Source organism: Galeopterus variegatus, unplaced genomic scaffold (genome assembly GCF_000696425.1).
Source record: "Galeopterus variegatus unplaced genomic scaffold, G_variegatus-3.0.2 Scaffold1931, whole genome shotgun sequence".
Classification (NCBI taxonomy): Eukaryota; Metazoa; Chordata; class Mammalia; order Dermoptera; family Cynocephalidae; genus Galeopterus; species Galeopterus variegatus.
This window is the reverse complement of record NW_007728042.1, coordinates 98,150-113,861: the sequence shown is the minus strand read 5'-3', so window position 1 is coordinate 113,861 and position 15,712 is coordinate 98,150. Positions and strand designations below refer to the sequence as shown.

Here is a 15,712-nt window from a genome sequence, read left to right as displayed (position 1 = left end):
TGTTCATTATATACCAATTGAGTGCCTCCTCCTCCTGATCACTGTGACAACCAAACAGCACTACCACAGATTTCCAAAATGCCCCCAGTGGGGTCCAGGGAGAGAGCACCCTTCTTGACTCTTGTCTTGTGTGTGACTCTTCTTGAGTACCACTAAAAAAACAAAACTGTAAACAAAAACAAATGGAAGACACACATTTTGCAGAGCTTGCACTTAGAGATTTTGTCCATATTAGCATTTACAGACAGACAGTTCTTTGCAGCAGTTACAGAATATTCAAATATATCTGTGTGCCAGGATTTATATAGCTATTGATGGTCTTATTGACTTCAGCTTGTTACGAACAATGCTGCAAAGATGACCCATACACATTAGCCTTTGTGCACTCACGCAATTATATCTCTAGAATAAATCCCCACAAGTCAAGAGGTACATATATTTTTAAATTTTTATGGATATTGCCAAATTGCCCCCCAAATTATTGCCAAATATATAATATACTGATGGCTGTACAGATGCCTGTTTTCCCATTATCTCCCACCACTAGATATTATAGAGGGTTTTAATCTTGGTCAACTGGTTCTTTAAAGATGAAAATGAAGAATTTTAAATGTCCTATTTAAAGCTATTCCAGAGTGACAGAAGAAGCATCTGCTCTACAATAATATTGGGGGACCTGAACACACCTCTTAGCATTGGACAGATCATCTAGGCAAGAAATCAACAGAGTAACCATTACTCTTTCAGGAGAGAAGAAATCTAGGATAATTAGAGGAGAGGTGGGGGAGGGGAGATAGGGAGAGATTAGACAAAGGGCATAAAGAATAAGTATGATTTGTAACAATATATATGCTAGTAATATTGATTTGACCAACATACGTCAACATTGAACCCCCAAAATATGGATAATCAATTATTATTAAATAAAAATTTAAAAAAATTTTAAAAAGCCATTTTCAGATCATTTTACATTACTTAGTAGCTCATAGCCTTGACTTGTCTTTTTATATGGGACATTCATGTGAAAGAGAAATTGGACTTTTAGTGTTTTCTAGGTAGAATCAGGTTCATGACTGAAAGTTTGGCAGGTAGAAGTTTCGGCTGTATGAATGTGAGAACTTTCAAGCTGTAGCCATCCAGCAATGGAACAGCCTGCCTGGAGAGATAAGGAGCTCCTTTCCCATAGCTGGAAATTTTCAATTTCAGGCTGGATGAGCAACTTCAAGAGATGTTTAGGAAGAAGATTCCTGAGTTTAGTGGAATATTATACAAGGTTGATGTTCTAAAGTGTAGTACCTAGACCATGGTGTATGTGTGGGATGACTTCTAAAACTTTTAAGACATTTTAGTTGGTGTATATTCATTTTTTTTTTCTTTTGTCTTTTTTTTGTGACCGGTAAGGGGATTGCAACCCTTGGCGTGGTGTCGCCCGCAGCACACTCAGCCAGTGAGCGCACTGGCCATCCCTATATAGGATCCGAACCCGTGGTGGGAGCGCCACTGCGCTCCCAGCGCCTCACTCTCCCGAGTGAGCCACGGGGCTGGCCCGGTGTATATTCATTTTTATATGCATATACTATGTTGCTATGTTACTAGCAAATCATATACCTTAATATACTAAGGTAGTCAACTTTGGGCAAAAGTTTGCTTGATGACCTCTAAGGTCTCTTCAAAACTGAGATTCTGTAGTTCTAAATCTAATTTCAGTACAGCTAAACTTTCAACTAGTAAAAAGACTTCTAAACCCCAGCCTGTTACATTTATTACAAGCAATTTAAACACAAACCAAATTCTAGTACAACAGAGAATTCTAGTATTTGGAGCTTGTGTGTGCATGTCAAATCCCATAAAAACGTAATAAAAAATGACAGCCCTAAGCCCTAGGTGGAGACCCATCCTGAAACTATATTCAACTTAATTTGATGACAATACTAATACTTTAGGGAGTCTGCAAAATTTGCTGCAATAGGATCAGACCTATATATTTTAAGTGAATTCAGAAAAAAAAAATCCATGCACATGCACAAAAATTGCTAGTGGCATCCCCTTTACCCATTAGCACTTCAAAGTCCAATCCTGGTGGAAGAGAATAGCAGGATTTGTCTTCACACTTCCATGGTCCTCTGTGGCTATCATGAAACCACCGTCTAGTCAACCATATTATATATTTAGAATATAATATAAACTCGGCACTGGTTATTAGAGGTGAATATTTATTTAATTCATATATAAATTTTACATGATATTCATTGTGCTATAAACATAGGCACATTTTTTAAAAACTCCAGATGCATCCAAAAATTATCCCCTAGCCTACTCCAATCCCCTCAAGGTGGAATATCTATTTGTAAAATAAAGGCCAGAAAGGCTCTGCCTGTTAACTTTAGGAGAATCCTTCTGACCATTAAGACCTTTCTTTCTGACTTCAACCAAGCAGGGTCAACCAGCTTTTGGGCAAAGGACATACGTTTTCAGGATTTTAATTCCATCAATTGATAGAATTAATTAAATGCCTCCACCTGGGTACTTTGCATAGGCTTATGGTTTTGTTTCCCCTACTTTGTTCAAGTCAGGAAAAAAAAAAAAATGATATCTATATCCTTATTGGCCTTCTTTAAATCCCCGTGAAATGGTATAGAGATGTCACCACACCAAAGGACTCAACCACATTTACTGACAAATGGGCAGCTTTCCACAAAGTACAGATTGAAACATTGTTCATTTGTATTGGTTTTCATTTAGGGACAAACATTGTGTATTTAATAATTCACAGGATTGAGCACAGAACAAATTGGATAAAAACAAATTCCCCAAAATGATCCATTTGATTCATTGACTGTACCCAGGAATGATCTAGACTTATGAGTTTGTCATAAACACTACCACAGATCAAGACAAGATTAAAATCTACAGTGTAAAGTTATTGTAACTTGTTGAATTCAAAATGAGAAAAAAAATGAGTATTTGAAATTGATTCAACATAGCCACTGTGTTATGATATATTTTAATTTGGAGGAAAAAATATGACTCATACACAATTCTCTCAGTAAAGTTTCTATTTTTTGCTAATAACACAATTTAATTTACTTCAGAAAATGCATTGATTTTATTCAAATATAATTTTCTTCTAAAATATAAATATTTAAATTAAATTTTTATAAATGTAGAGAATGTAGTTTCTGTTGACCCCCTACACAGATGTTAATCAGTCTAAAACTTAAGTGATGAAGAAATATTTGTAATTATGATTACTTTTTCTATAAATATATAATAGGCTCTTTTCAACTTAATTATGAGTAATTAACTCATACTTCATGTAGTACTGAGCACCGTAGATTACATATTGTTGAGTTAAACTATTGGCATTAATATGTGTATTTTAATATGTTATTTACAATACACATGTACAATTCTCTTGTATAACAACATTCCAGTGATTTTGAAAATATATAGTGAAAGAGTGCAATATAATTTATAAATGCATCAAAGCTTTCCTACAATATTCAAGCTGGGACTTTACTCTTCAGCATTTTAAAACAGAAAACAAAAAGTCGATATCCTAAAGCTGTGTTTTCTAAAGGAATTTTTTTTAAAAGCATTAGCTCAAATAGAGTTCTGTAGGTAAGTGTGAGGAATGGCTCACGAGATTTCCCCTTTGAAGAATCACAATGAACATTAAAGTCTTTGAGGAACTTGGCAATCATGAAATCTGTTTAACATTTTTTTAACTCAGTATTTAACAAAAATTTTTATTACTAAACCCCTACCCCACTCCACGAAACACCGCTCAATCAATGCCTCCTTGGAACTAGTGTTAGATGCATACATACTTTGGGGAAACTTTCGCTGGTTTAAAATAAAATTTTTCAAGTCAATAAACACATATGTCTCAGTGAGCAAAATCACGTTCCTTTAAAACAGTTTCACTTTCTAAAGCTTTTTGCATAGGCATTTGCTAAAATATGATTCTTAAAAAACACACAGGTCTAACAGAACATTTGTATATGTGAACTACAGGGGAACAACACAGAAATGCTTACAGAAATTCTAGAACTAATTTTGAAGGTTTGAAGAGAGTGACTCCAAAATCAAATAATGGGGGTTATTTTTAGTGAATTAGTTTTGAAAGATAAAAGCAAACGCATTAAATCATTCACGTGCTATATACTGTTTGAAAATATTCTTGTAGAAAAATATCAGGTCCTTATATTATTTCCCTGAAATTCTGAAAGAGCTACAGATGCGAGATTTGATTATAGTGCTGGGTCTATATGTAAAAACCAGCATTGTCCAGAATGAAATGAGGCTGCTCTGTTACTTGCTTGGAGATGCATGCATACAAGCACAAACAGAAACAAGGGTCAATAAATTGCTCAGGATTTCCACTGAAAACCACGAAAAGGGAATAATTAGTTAACCCCAGTCATGTGACAATCTTTTTTTAAAAAATACTCATAATTTGCATTCTATAAATAAAGCTATCAGTCTTGGATATGTGGCAGCAAACTGGTGTGAGTGTAGTCCCAGAATTAATCATCTTTTCTGCACACAACTCTTCGGCAAAGCTTTGCAATTTAAGCAGTCTACTTTGGCTCAGATTCTACCAGCTTACAGCTCAGATCAGTATCTGATGCTTTATTTAAGTCATGCTCAGCATGTGCTAATGAAAACACTTTAGAATCATTCTACACCACTGAAAGATAATTCGTGAAAAAAAAAGTAACAGCTGCTTCATCCTTAAATAAAAGATGGCTTTACATGTGAAGTATTTTTCTTTCCCTACCAGTGAACGTTAACTAGAATTAGGAAATAAATCACAATAAAACAAGGGATCATTGTTATGGGTGATGCAGGGAGGGCAGGAGAAAATGTCCATTTCTCATCTGTTCAGTCCTTGCTTACCTGGGTGAACCAGTTGCCTAGAAACTGGTGTGATTAAGATCTGCACATGCTGTTCTAATGGTCATGTCCTTCGCTGTCAGTATTTAAAAGCTATGCTGTGTATTTCCAACCGCCCTCACCTCTTTAACCTTGCATTGTCCTAAAAAGTTTTATTCTGATATTCCTTGTGATATTTCGTTAGTGTATGCCATGTAGCAGCTGAAACTGACAGAGGAGTCTGGGACAGTGACACATGACTCCTGAGATCTAAAGCTGATGGTGGCATGCTATATCTGGTGCCTTGCTCACTACAGATGGTGTCTGATGTCACGCTCTCTGGTGGCATAGCAGTCCTGATTTCTCAAAGGCAAGTCGCCCCTCTGTTCAGGCTACCAAGCCCAGTCTTGTAATCTTAGCTGACAGGAAGGAATGAATGATGAAAACAATTGGCTTGGGGCAGGAATGAAGATCCAGTTGCTGAAATTTGAAAAGAAGAGAGCATGAGAGATTTTAAATTAATGCTTGATGCAGAATAGTGATTTACACATCAAACGAATCTATATACACTTCCTGCTTTTAAGTGTTAACTGGAGCAATTATGTTTTAAAAATCATTGCCCCTCAATGAGAGGAAGGGATAACTCTTTGAACTTATTCCTTACATCTCATGGATCTTTTTTTTTTCAAAATAGGCTCCGTGAAATTTATATACACCAATACCATAAATATTAATGTTGCCCTTCTTGACTGTCTAAACCATTTATTTTCAGTACCAAAATAGTGATATTTATGTTGGATTTGGTTCAGCAGGAAGTAGTACTAAATTTCACCTAAAGGTTAGGTTTGATTCCTGGTTCTGACACTTTTTAGATGTATAATCTTGGACAAGTCACTTAAAGTTCTTCTCAGTCCTACTAACTCCCAGGGTAGAGTATTAAATGACATACTGTATGTGAAAATTTCTTGTAAACTGTAAAACACAGAATCCCTGCTAAACAGCTCATTCTCACTGTCCTCTACTCTTGAAGTGTAAGTAGTTACATCACATCTCTCTGAAGGCACCTTCTGAATTCTTATCCTTTTCAGTGTGTGTTCCTGCAGAATCCAGCATAGGCAAGACACACAGCCAGGGTGTGGGAGTCCTTCATTAGCTGAATTTTATCACCTGACCTAAGTTAGGAAAATTGGGGGAGTTCTTAGTTCTCTTCTGCTATCCCCAGTTTTGTTCTGACGATGACACTGTTGGGGAATAAGAGCAATCTGAGCATATAATAATATCTACCAAAGTTAAGGCTCTATTATGAACCAGGTACTGTGCTAAATATTTTCTACCCACTATCTTATTTAAATCTCTCTTACAAAATCCCTGTGTGGTAACTATTTTTATTGTCTCCATTTTTCACATGGGAAACTAAGATTTGGAGAAATTATGAAAATTTCTGAAATCCTAGATCTTAACAGTAAATAGTAAGTGTGGACTCGAATGCAAGTTTATCTGACGCCAGAGCCAGGACTTAACCACAGTGTTCTTTGTCACTAACACAGAATGCTACTTTTGGAAGTAACATTAAAGATTACTTACTTCAGTCCCTGTATTTTACGGATGGGGAGACTCAGATCCAAAGAAATAAAAAGACTTTCCCAAGACATCTGGTGAGTTAGTTGCAGATTCAGGAAGAGAACCCAGGTCTTGACCCTCAGTTTATTGCATTTCCTAAAACTCATCTCTGCTCCCTTCCCCACTGGAAAGGCTGGGATTGCTTAACTGGGCATTAGGGGGGGCTATGTCTGAACTTGAGCTTATCAGCTAAGTCTCCTGGCAGTAGAAAATTAGTCCTTTCTAAATCTTCCAAGCCAGGTAGTAATGATAGGCAGAAAGGCTGAAATTTAGACAAAAGTGATTTTCTTCATGGGCAAAAACTAGCCTTGAATTTGTAAGCCAAGAATAAAGCTGGAGACCAATTCTTGTTCTTTTCCACTTCGCTAAATAGTGGTCACCTTTAGGAAGAACACAGTTGGGCAGTTGATACAGCAGCAACTGAGCTAGAAGTATTCTTAGCAAAATGGACTTTCAAATCACTGCTTTATTTTCAAACGGGTGCTTCAGGCTGAACATACTGACTGAAATATAAAAATAAACAAAAATTCCAATAAAATTCTGCAGATGCATTTTAAAAGTTAGAAAAATGGCCAGCTGGAAATAGTTCTCAGAAAGTGAGTATGGATCAGCCACCAACCACAGGGAATGGCCTTCGTCATGACTGCCAGCGGCACCCATGTAAGAATCTCGGTAGTGTGTTGGGGCCTGTGGTTTTGCAGGACCTAGAATCCTGGGGCTGACACTTTGGGATAGAAGGCCCTACATTTTGTTAAGTGTGTGCCTGGCCCTTTCCTTCGTGAATGTCAACAAACATTTGCCGACTAACCCGCTGGCTAAGGAGAACCTAAACAGAGACTACTTATCACAAAACCGGTTCTCTTTGAAGTTGTACATTGGACAGTTTAAATGAGATGTTATTTCTTCCTGAGGAATGCCAAGAACTACGAATGCAGAAAGTAGAAGAATGTGCATTTCTCACCTTTTTGTGGAACTGAAACAATATAGTTTTCATTATGGCAGCAGCAGCACTCACAGGAAATCATGAATTTAAACACATGAGCTATTTGCATTGATAAGAGAAGTATAAATGTCACCTTAACTTATAAATTTACTAATTTTGTTGGATATTATTTGACATTGGCCTCAAACTTCTGTGCCCTTGTCTGGCCCTCTCTCCACTCACGTAGATTTGACCAGTTTCTTTTTGTTTTCCAGCTGCTCCTTCTACTTTGCACCTCATCCAGCCCCTCCTGTCTCTTGCTTTTCATCCTCTCTACTTCTCCGAGTCCTCCCTGATGGCAGGGGCTGTGTATTTTACTTCCCTCCATCCCTAACACCTAGCACAGTGCTGAGGTTATTTTAGATGCTAGATACTTTTTTTTAAATGAATGGTGCATTTTTTAAGCCAGTGAGACCCTATGTCATAAGAATTTAATGCTAACCTTGTAAAGGATTCTTTCCTTTGATTCAAATATTTCTGTAGTCTTCAAATGGAAAATGAGACTAAAGGAAAGAACCTTGAAATAATTGAATCCAATCACTGTTTTTCAAGGATCAAATAAAACGTGGGCCTGGAAGTACTATGTTAACAGTCAAATGCTTCATAAATGTAAGGCAGCGTTATGTTTATGAGTCATTATAGGTGTGCTGCATAATGAGATCCAGTATATGAAATCACACACTTACAATCTCTCCATCTTTGCCTCCAAAATCTAAATACAGCATCCTGATCCCATCATCTGAAGACATTTTGAGCTTTTCATAAGGAGACTGTATGATTGTCTTGGGAAAGGCACCCTCCTGTGGTTCTGTGGTAATAGAAAATCCGTTCTCATAATGTATGGTCAAACGGCACTCCTGGTTTTTGTAGGTGCAAGCTGAGAAAGAAAGACACGGAGAGGGAGAGACAAGCGTGAACAATGGAAGTCCACCCATTTTCCCAGGCACTTAGGACTGCAAGTCCCCTCAGTCCAGGGGCCAGCCACAAATTTCTTACTAAAGTAAAAAAATGGTAATTGTTCATGAAAATAATCTCCTTGGGTTGATTTTGATATTGTAATTTAACTAACTCCACGGAACTAAGGGAAATAAACTTTAAAGACATTCTTTTCACTGAATGTTACCTGGGCTCTAGCCCTATCTGCCATCTGACAACACAGGTCAATAGGTAGACTTGTCTTCCAGTGGCCAGATGGGACTTGCCTCAAGCCACAAAAAACAGACATTTGATTTAAATAAAGAAATCTACCTCTTAATCATCATCATCTCACACACACACACACACACACACACACGCACGCATGCATGCACGCATGTGCAAGCAATGTCATGTCTACCACCTGGTGAAAGAAGTGAGCATTCTCCCATCACATTAACAAAGGTAACATACTTAAGTGGTCATGAGAATAGTTTACAAATAATCCAATTTTTAATTTTAAAGAAGTCTAACAAAGTTTATCTGAGAAATTGAAAGGGGTGCTCTTAATTTTCTTAATAATCTCGGGTCTTGAAAAGCTGCTGTTGCAGACAGATCTCACAGGTGGCAGCTTCCATAAAGAACGCCGTTTCCTCCCTCTGGCCTGGTGTGGCATCCAGGAACCTCAGGAGTGGTGTCTACACTGTGCCCTCTGATCCAAAGGAACAAAACAAAAACCTAGATAGCAGGTCAGGTGTCAGCTTTTATCTGGGATTCTCCTTATGTTTAGGAAAATAGTCCAGCTCGTTAAGCTTATCCGCTGGACAGGGGACTGCCACCAAATCCTAAATCCTATTTAGGAAGACGTGTGAATGTTTAAAACCCTTAATCAAAGGGTTCTGAAAAAGGTTATTAAGGATCAGATTTGATTTTTTGCCTCACCAAACACCACATGTAACAGAGTCTGGCAAGTTAATTGGCTTGGGCCTTGATCTACATCCAAAAGATCTGCAGGGAAACCAAGAGATTTTCTTTGCTGGAAGTTGGGAGGAGTAAGAGTAAAGGTACTAATGACTGAGAACTTACTCCATGCCGTCATTAGCTCTGCTCAGCTTCATGGGCTGTACTGAACTTACCCTTACCGTAAACTTCTGAAGCGGAAACTTAGACCAATATTGTAGGTGAAAAAAGCAAAGCTCAGAGAGGTGAACATGTCCCTATCCAGGTTCTTGGCTTTCAGATTTCAAGTTCTTTCCATTCTGTCCCATGTTGTTCCTTTCTCATGCTCTGGCACTTAGGATACAAAGGGATGTGGCAGGGAGTCTGTCAGCTTTCCTCCCTCATGAATAATGACAGCAGGGTGAGGGGAGGCCTTTAGAGTTTGGGGAGGAAATAGGGATCTCTATGGCTCACAGAATGAAGTGCCTTTTAATTGAAGCTCTGATTAAAACATATGCCCCTTCCCCTGACTTACTGCAGGCACCTTTCAACTTGCAACTACGGGATGACTTTTTCTAAAGGTATCTCTCTAACAGGTCTATGAGTCCTTCTGGGCAGAGCCCAAGGGCCCACCCTCTGCCACCCAGTCCAAGGGCGACAAAGGACAGTGGAATAGAGGTAGACATGGCTTCCTATCCTGACTCCTCCTGTTTGATACTCTTCACTTCTACGACCTGCAGAATATGTGGGCAAATGGTGCTAAATATGATTTTTTTCTTCCTTCCTCAATGTTTGAACTTTAAAGCTATGCCATCAGATATTCTGCATTAACCGATTGTGATTACTTTAAATTCTAGTTGCCCTCAAATGGTATTTGTGGCCTTTATATAATGGAATCAACTATCTGAAGATGTTCTCAATCTATAAAGGATAAATTGAACATATTATCAAGTTAATCGAAACTCTGATTAAAACATAAGCCCCTTTCCCCAACTCTCTGCAGGCATCTTTCAATTTGTAACTGGGCTACACCTTTGGTCATTTCCACAATTTCTTCTCTCTCATCATCCAGTTAGCTTAGTCCGCAGAATTCTTTGTTATTCTGCTTTGGCTAATCTATCAACAGCCTCATCAGTTTCCCATCAAAATAAAGTTCAGCTTAGTGAGATAAAAGGATTTTACAAAATTTGTACAATGTAAACTAAACCAAACCCCTCTAAAAATAATTTTTTCCTAGAACACTTCTGAAATTGTTGCATGGAATCTGAGCTTCTCTAATATTACACTTGTAACTTTATTAAATTTAGTATTCTGGTGCCTCAGGCCTTTTCCAACTCTCAGGTTCAAAACTACAGTTTTTCTAGCCATACAGAATAGGCATCAAAAATAAAATCTTCAGGGACACTGCCAAAAGGTTTGCAACAATGAAGGAAAGCATTTGGGGGCACTAATCAGGTTCAAGAGAATTATAAAAAGGCCCTGATTGTCATGGGTATGCTGCAGCAGAAATTCTATAAAACATCTGTTTTTTTCATGTATGCACGAGTAGAGGAAATTTGGAGAAACCCTACTACACGTGTTCCATCTTTCAGAATCCTCCTGGGTGCCTGAGGAAGTTGCACCCCAGTGTGGTACAACTCAAAGAGTGTCCCACGAATGAGCAGCATCACTACCACCTGGAATCTTGTTAGATGCAAATTCTTAGGCCCACACGGAAATGCTGGGTCTGAATCTCTGAGGGTTGGAGGTGAGATCGGCAATGTGAGGCTTTTGAGGGTAAAACTAAAAAATTTGTTTTCAGTGCAGCTAAAGTTTGGAAGCTCTGTTCTTAAGATGTCTTACGGGAAATCCTATTCCTCTAGAGCTGAGCTGTACAATAGGACTTTCTGCTATGATGAAAATGTTCTAGATTTGTACTGTCTGACACAGTAGCCACCAGGCACATGTGGCTAGTGAGCACTTGAAGTGTGGCTAGTGTAACTGGGGAACTTATTACATTTTAATTAATTTAAATTTAAATAGCCACATATGATTAGAGGCTAGCATATTAAACAGCACAAGTCCGGAGATAATAATTACAAGAACAACAACTAATAACAGTACTTATTGATAGCAACCCTAGGAAGTGGCGCTATTATTCCTACTATACCTTGGAGGTAGGTACTATTATTTCCCCCTTTTTACAGATGAAGAAACTAAGAAATTAAGAGAGTGATCAAGAAAGAAGTAGAACTGAAATTTGAATCCAGGCCTGACTTTAAATCACCCACTTGTGACTATAACCTTGTATTGCTTCCTCTGAGATGCAGAGAAATAAATGAAAGAATAGGCAAGAAAGCACGATAAAAGAGGGTGAACAGAGACTATTATAAGAAGCAACTCTAAGAAACTGAGTTGGATCTACTGGAAGACTGTTGTTGAGAGGATACTACCTACTATGTCACTTAATGACCTCTTTATGAGTGTCCACAGGAGACCTGGGAGAGTTGGTCTTAGATCTCAGAACCAGAAACAATTTGTCTTAGATCCCAGGATCAGGAACAATAGCCTTATAGAAACTATTAACGATATATTGTTCTGGCTGGTGAAAAACACTGGGTTAAATATAGAGTCCACCTTAGCAAATGTGCATGCATTTAATTATTATTATTATTATTTTGCATATTATAATCATTTAATAACAATGCATTTAATTATTAATGTCACCTTACATTCTATATTACTTTTCTAGCCCCTTATTTTACCTTTCCCCAAATAAAAAAAAATTAAATTATCTATATCTGTATGTCTCTATATATTTATGTAAGTACATATTGATAACTATCTATCATCTATCTATCTGTTTTGGATAGTGACATAAAAATTATTTATTATGGCAGCCTGAATAGAATTGTCATTTGTTAGGTCACTGGCATAACAGTGGGAAGTTCCACGTCTCTGTAGATACTACAGGGGATGAAGAATGGACTTTAGAGTGACACAACCTGGAGTTAAAGTCAGTTCTGTCACGTATTAATTGTGTGATTTGGGGCAAGTTATTTAACCTTTCTTAGGAATTTATTTGTCATGCTGACAAGGAAAGGATAAGGATTAGGGGAGATAGGCAACGTATTGTGGCCCAGGACACACACGTGCACACATACACATGCACACTCCTGAATCAAAAGTTCTACAAAGCAATAAAATGATATTTACACCAATATCTCTATTCCATTTTATTTCATTTTTTAAATGTTGGTCTTGCCTCAATTAATTGATTTCAGGACTCACAAAAGGGTTGTTTCTCACAGTAAGAAACAGACTAAGACATTATATAAAATGCCTGGCATACAGCAGGTATTCAATAAATAGTGTAGCACATGTCCCACCTCTACCACCACCTAGTCCTTTCTGCGAGCTCTACATGAATGTGGACTGCGCTCATTCCATGCCCTTCCATCTGCCTCTGCCTCTCCATTCATGCCAGGGGCAGGGGCTGCTGGTCTCTTCCCAGGGTTTTTACTTTGCTCTGCTCGCCCCCACCTAGATGCCTTTGCTTCCTGTTCTTTTTCACAGTCTGGGTCTTCAGATTTCTGATCAGTTCTGAGCTGCCTAATATATTGCCAATAATTTCATTCTGTGATAAATTATTCAGAATCAGTTTCTGTGTAACCAAGAACCCTACTAGTTTATGACTCAAAGTTCATTCCTCCAGGAAGCCACCCAGGGGTTACAGGTAGGAAAATGATAACTATCCAAGTTACCAACTTTTCTTGAATGAAGACAGGATAAGGCTTTTCCTGATCAAAACCTTAGGTTACACTTTAGTAAGGAATACAGTGCCTTGATTTAGAAGAATTCAAGTTTACCTCTGGAATTTTAAGTACCTCAGAAAGCCAGTAATGGAAACTATTTTAGGCCAGGGTGGAGTAGAGGGTGTGTCCTTCCAGGAATAGTGTGACATCGGTAACCCATAGCCAGCAGTACTCACCAGTGGTGACTTCGGCAATGAGTTCAGCCGAGTTGTGGCAACCCTGTACTATGCTCCTTGTCCAATGGGAGAGGTCCCTGCTGATCTCTGCCCTGAAGAGATGTGTTTCAATCCCTTGCCTGGTACCAGTTCGCGTTGCAAAGGACAGATCCACCCCAGCCTGGGGTGATCCCTTCCCTGGACCTGAATGGACCAGCCTGGTGGGGGAGAGAGAGAGAGAGGTCATCAATGGAGACTATTTTATCCACCTGTCCACCTGGCATATCACCTCCTAAAAGGCCCAAATTGGTAATTTGCTCTCATTTTTCTGATCTAGAACCAAAGGGGTCCACTATATCCATTCTTCACCATGGTTTTCAGTCATCTCCTCTCCAGTGGTAGAATGAGATTAAAAGAGTGCCCAAGAGCTGTGCATCTATTTGATACAGAGGAGTTGAATAATATGACTTTAACTTATGCAAATTCAACTATACTCACTCAGCCAAATGAAAAATAAATAAATAAATGAGAGAGAGAGAGAGAGAGAGAAAAGAATTTAAATACTGTGTAAAATTTTCTCCACCATCCCATTCCTGAGCATCTATAGGTCCCAGCATGAGCATGAGATGGGAGAGTTAATCTATTGGGTTAGACTTAGTTTCTCTGTGTCTCTTGTAGGCTGCAGCATCTGACTGCACCGGACGTACTTTTGGGTATGCACTTATTCATGCATATAACCCCCAAATGCAAGCAAACAGCCTGGGATTCAGTTGAAGAAGTAGCAATCTGTGTATATGTTAAAGCTCATGAAAGAACTGGCAATCTGGATTTCTTGAGAAATGATATAAAATTGCACTTTAGGGGAGATTTAAGGGATTTTCAAGAGATCATTACGATAAAAGATTTTCACCTGACTTTAGAGTTTACCCTCAGCATAAAATGTGACTTCTGTAGTAAATATTTTCTGAAAGGCCAGACTTAAAACATGAAGAATCAAAGTGCTCTGAGCGCCACCTTCTGAGCAGGAGCTAGCTTCTCTCTTGGCACCTTTCAACACTGGGGTCTCTCATGCTCTTTCCTCCTACTCTCCATATCTCAACCTCCTTTTGAGAGAGACTCTCATATCAATCATTTGCAGGGTAGCATGAATATAATTCAGTAAATGTTGCTTCTCTCCAGGGTATTCGCATTTTCAGCCTTATCTTTTAGTACAGAAAGCAACATTTTATATCATTTGTAAAAGAAATGCCAGGTGTCTATCCACGTGGATCTGAGAGTTATTTTCTTGTTACCTCTAGATTAAAAACTACACAAAGAAAATCCAAAAGCTTGTTTTTTTCTTGCAAACCTAAATACTCTAGGACAAAATTATCAGCAGAATAGAGCATATTATAGCCTGTTGAATTTCTAGCAACAAGCTTGCTGTATACTCCAAGGAACTTTCTGTTACTTACAAAGTTGGAATTAGGTGGGAGGAGTGGTTTGCATTGCCAACTGAAAGAGAAAGTTTAGTTGAAAAGCCTTTCGGTTGGAAGAGTCATTAAAGATGGAAGTGATAAAGGAGGTGCTTGGTTTCCCTGGGTTCAGGTTTCAGGACACGCCTCTGGGTTTCCAGCCACTCCCTGAGGTCTCAGGCCCCTCCTCTGAGCTCTCCCCTAGAGGAAAGTTACTGTTGTCAGTTAGACCTATTTTCAGCACCAACATGGGGAAAATGAGACCACAAGGGGCTGGTTTATGCAAATCCAGTGGCTGGGCATGCTCAGTAGAGAAGAGTTATATAACCCTGGTGGTTGAGTGACCTTCCATTAGAGTACTAGAGAGCACAGAATGTTCTTGAATATGCCTGGTGCATGTGACAGGATTTGACCAATGAACATCCTCCAAGAAGAGACCAACTGAGCATGTACAAGACAATGTTACATAACATGGAGCCACCCCCTTAACTGAATATTCATTAGATGACAAAACTATAAAAGCTGAATCCCAGGCAGAAGGTGGGGCAGTTGCTCACTCTTCTGGAGCCTGCCTATACTCTGTCTGTGGAGTGTGTATTTCCTCCTTTCTATATCAAACTTTCTTTCAGCAAGCAGCTGCTCATTCTCTTGAGCCTGCCTGCATTCTGAACTGAACTTTAAGTATGTATTTCTTGCTTTTGTGTTAAACTTGGTGTGGGCCCTGCTCAGTCCCTGGAGCTAGGTGCACTGTCTCTGTGGAACCTGTATTCTGTTATATTAAACTTGTTCTCACTTTCTTCTTCTTCTTTTTTTTTTTTTTCCTTTTTGTCTTTTTTCGTGTCCGGCAACGGATCGCAACCCTCAGTGTCGCACCCGCACCTCGCTCAGCCAGTGAGCAGGAACCGGTCTGTATGTGGGATCCGAACCCTCGGGGGGAGCGCCGCCACGCTCCCAAGCGGTGCACTGTAGCAGTGC

At 38.8% G+C, this 15,712-nt stretch overlaps 1 protein-coding gene across 1 annotated transcript in view; it reads right to left on the bottom strand.

The window, feature by feature from the left end:
* Positions 1 to 2,985: 2,985 nt before the first annotated feature.
* The window catches only part of SNTB1 (syntrophin, beta 1 (dystrophin-associated protein A1, 59kDa, basic component 1)), a gene marked incomplete at its 5' end in the record, with an annotated part of 102,994 nt that continues 90,267 nt past the window's right edge, over positions 2,986 to 15,712 (bottom strand). Inside the window, 3 exons of the mRNA XM_008579622.1 lie at positions 2,986 to 5,358; positions 8,167 to 8,357; positions 13,305 to 13,501. Of these exons, the coding sequence (XP_008577844.1) occupies positions 5,266 to 5,358; positions 8,167 to 8,357; positions 13,305 to 13,501 (481 nt within the window). The remainder of the gene's footprint in view (positions 5,359 to 8,166; positions 8,358 to 13,304; positions 13,502 to 15,712) is intronic.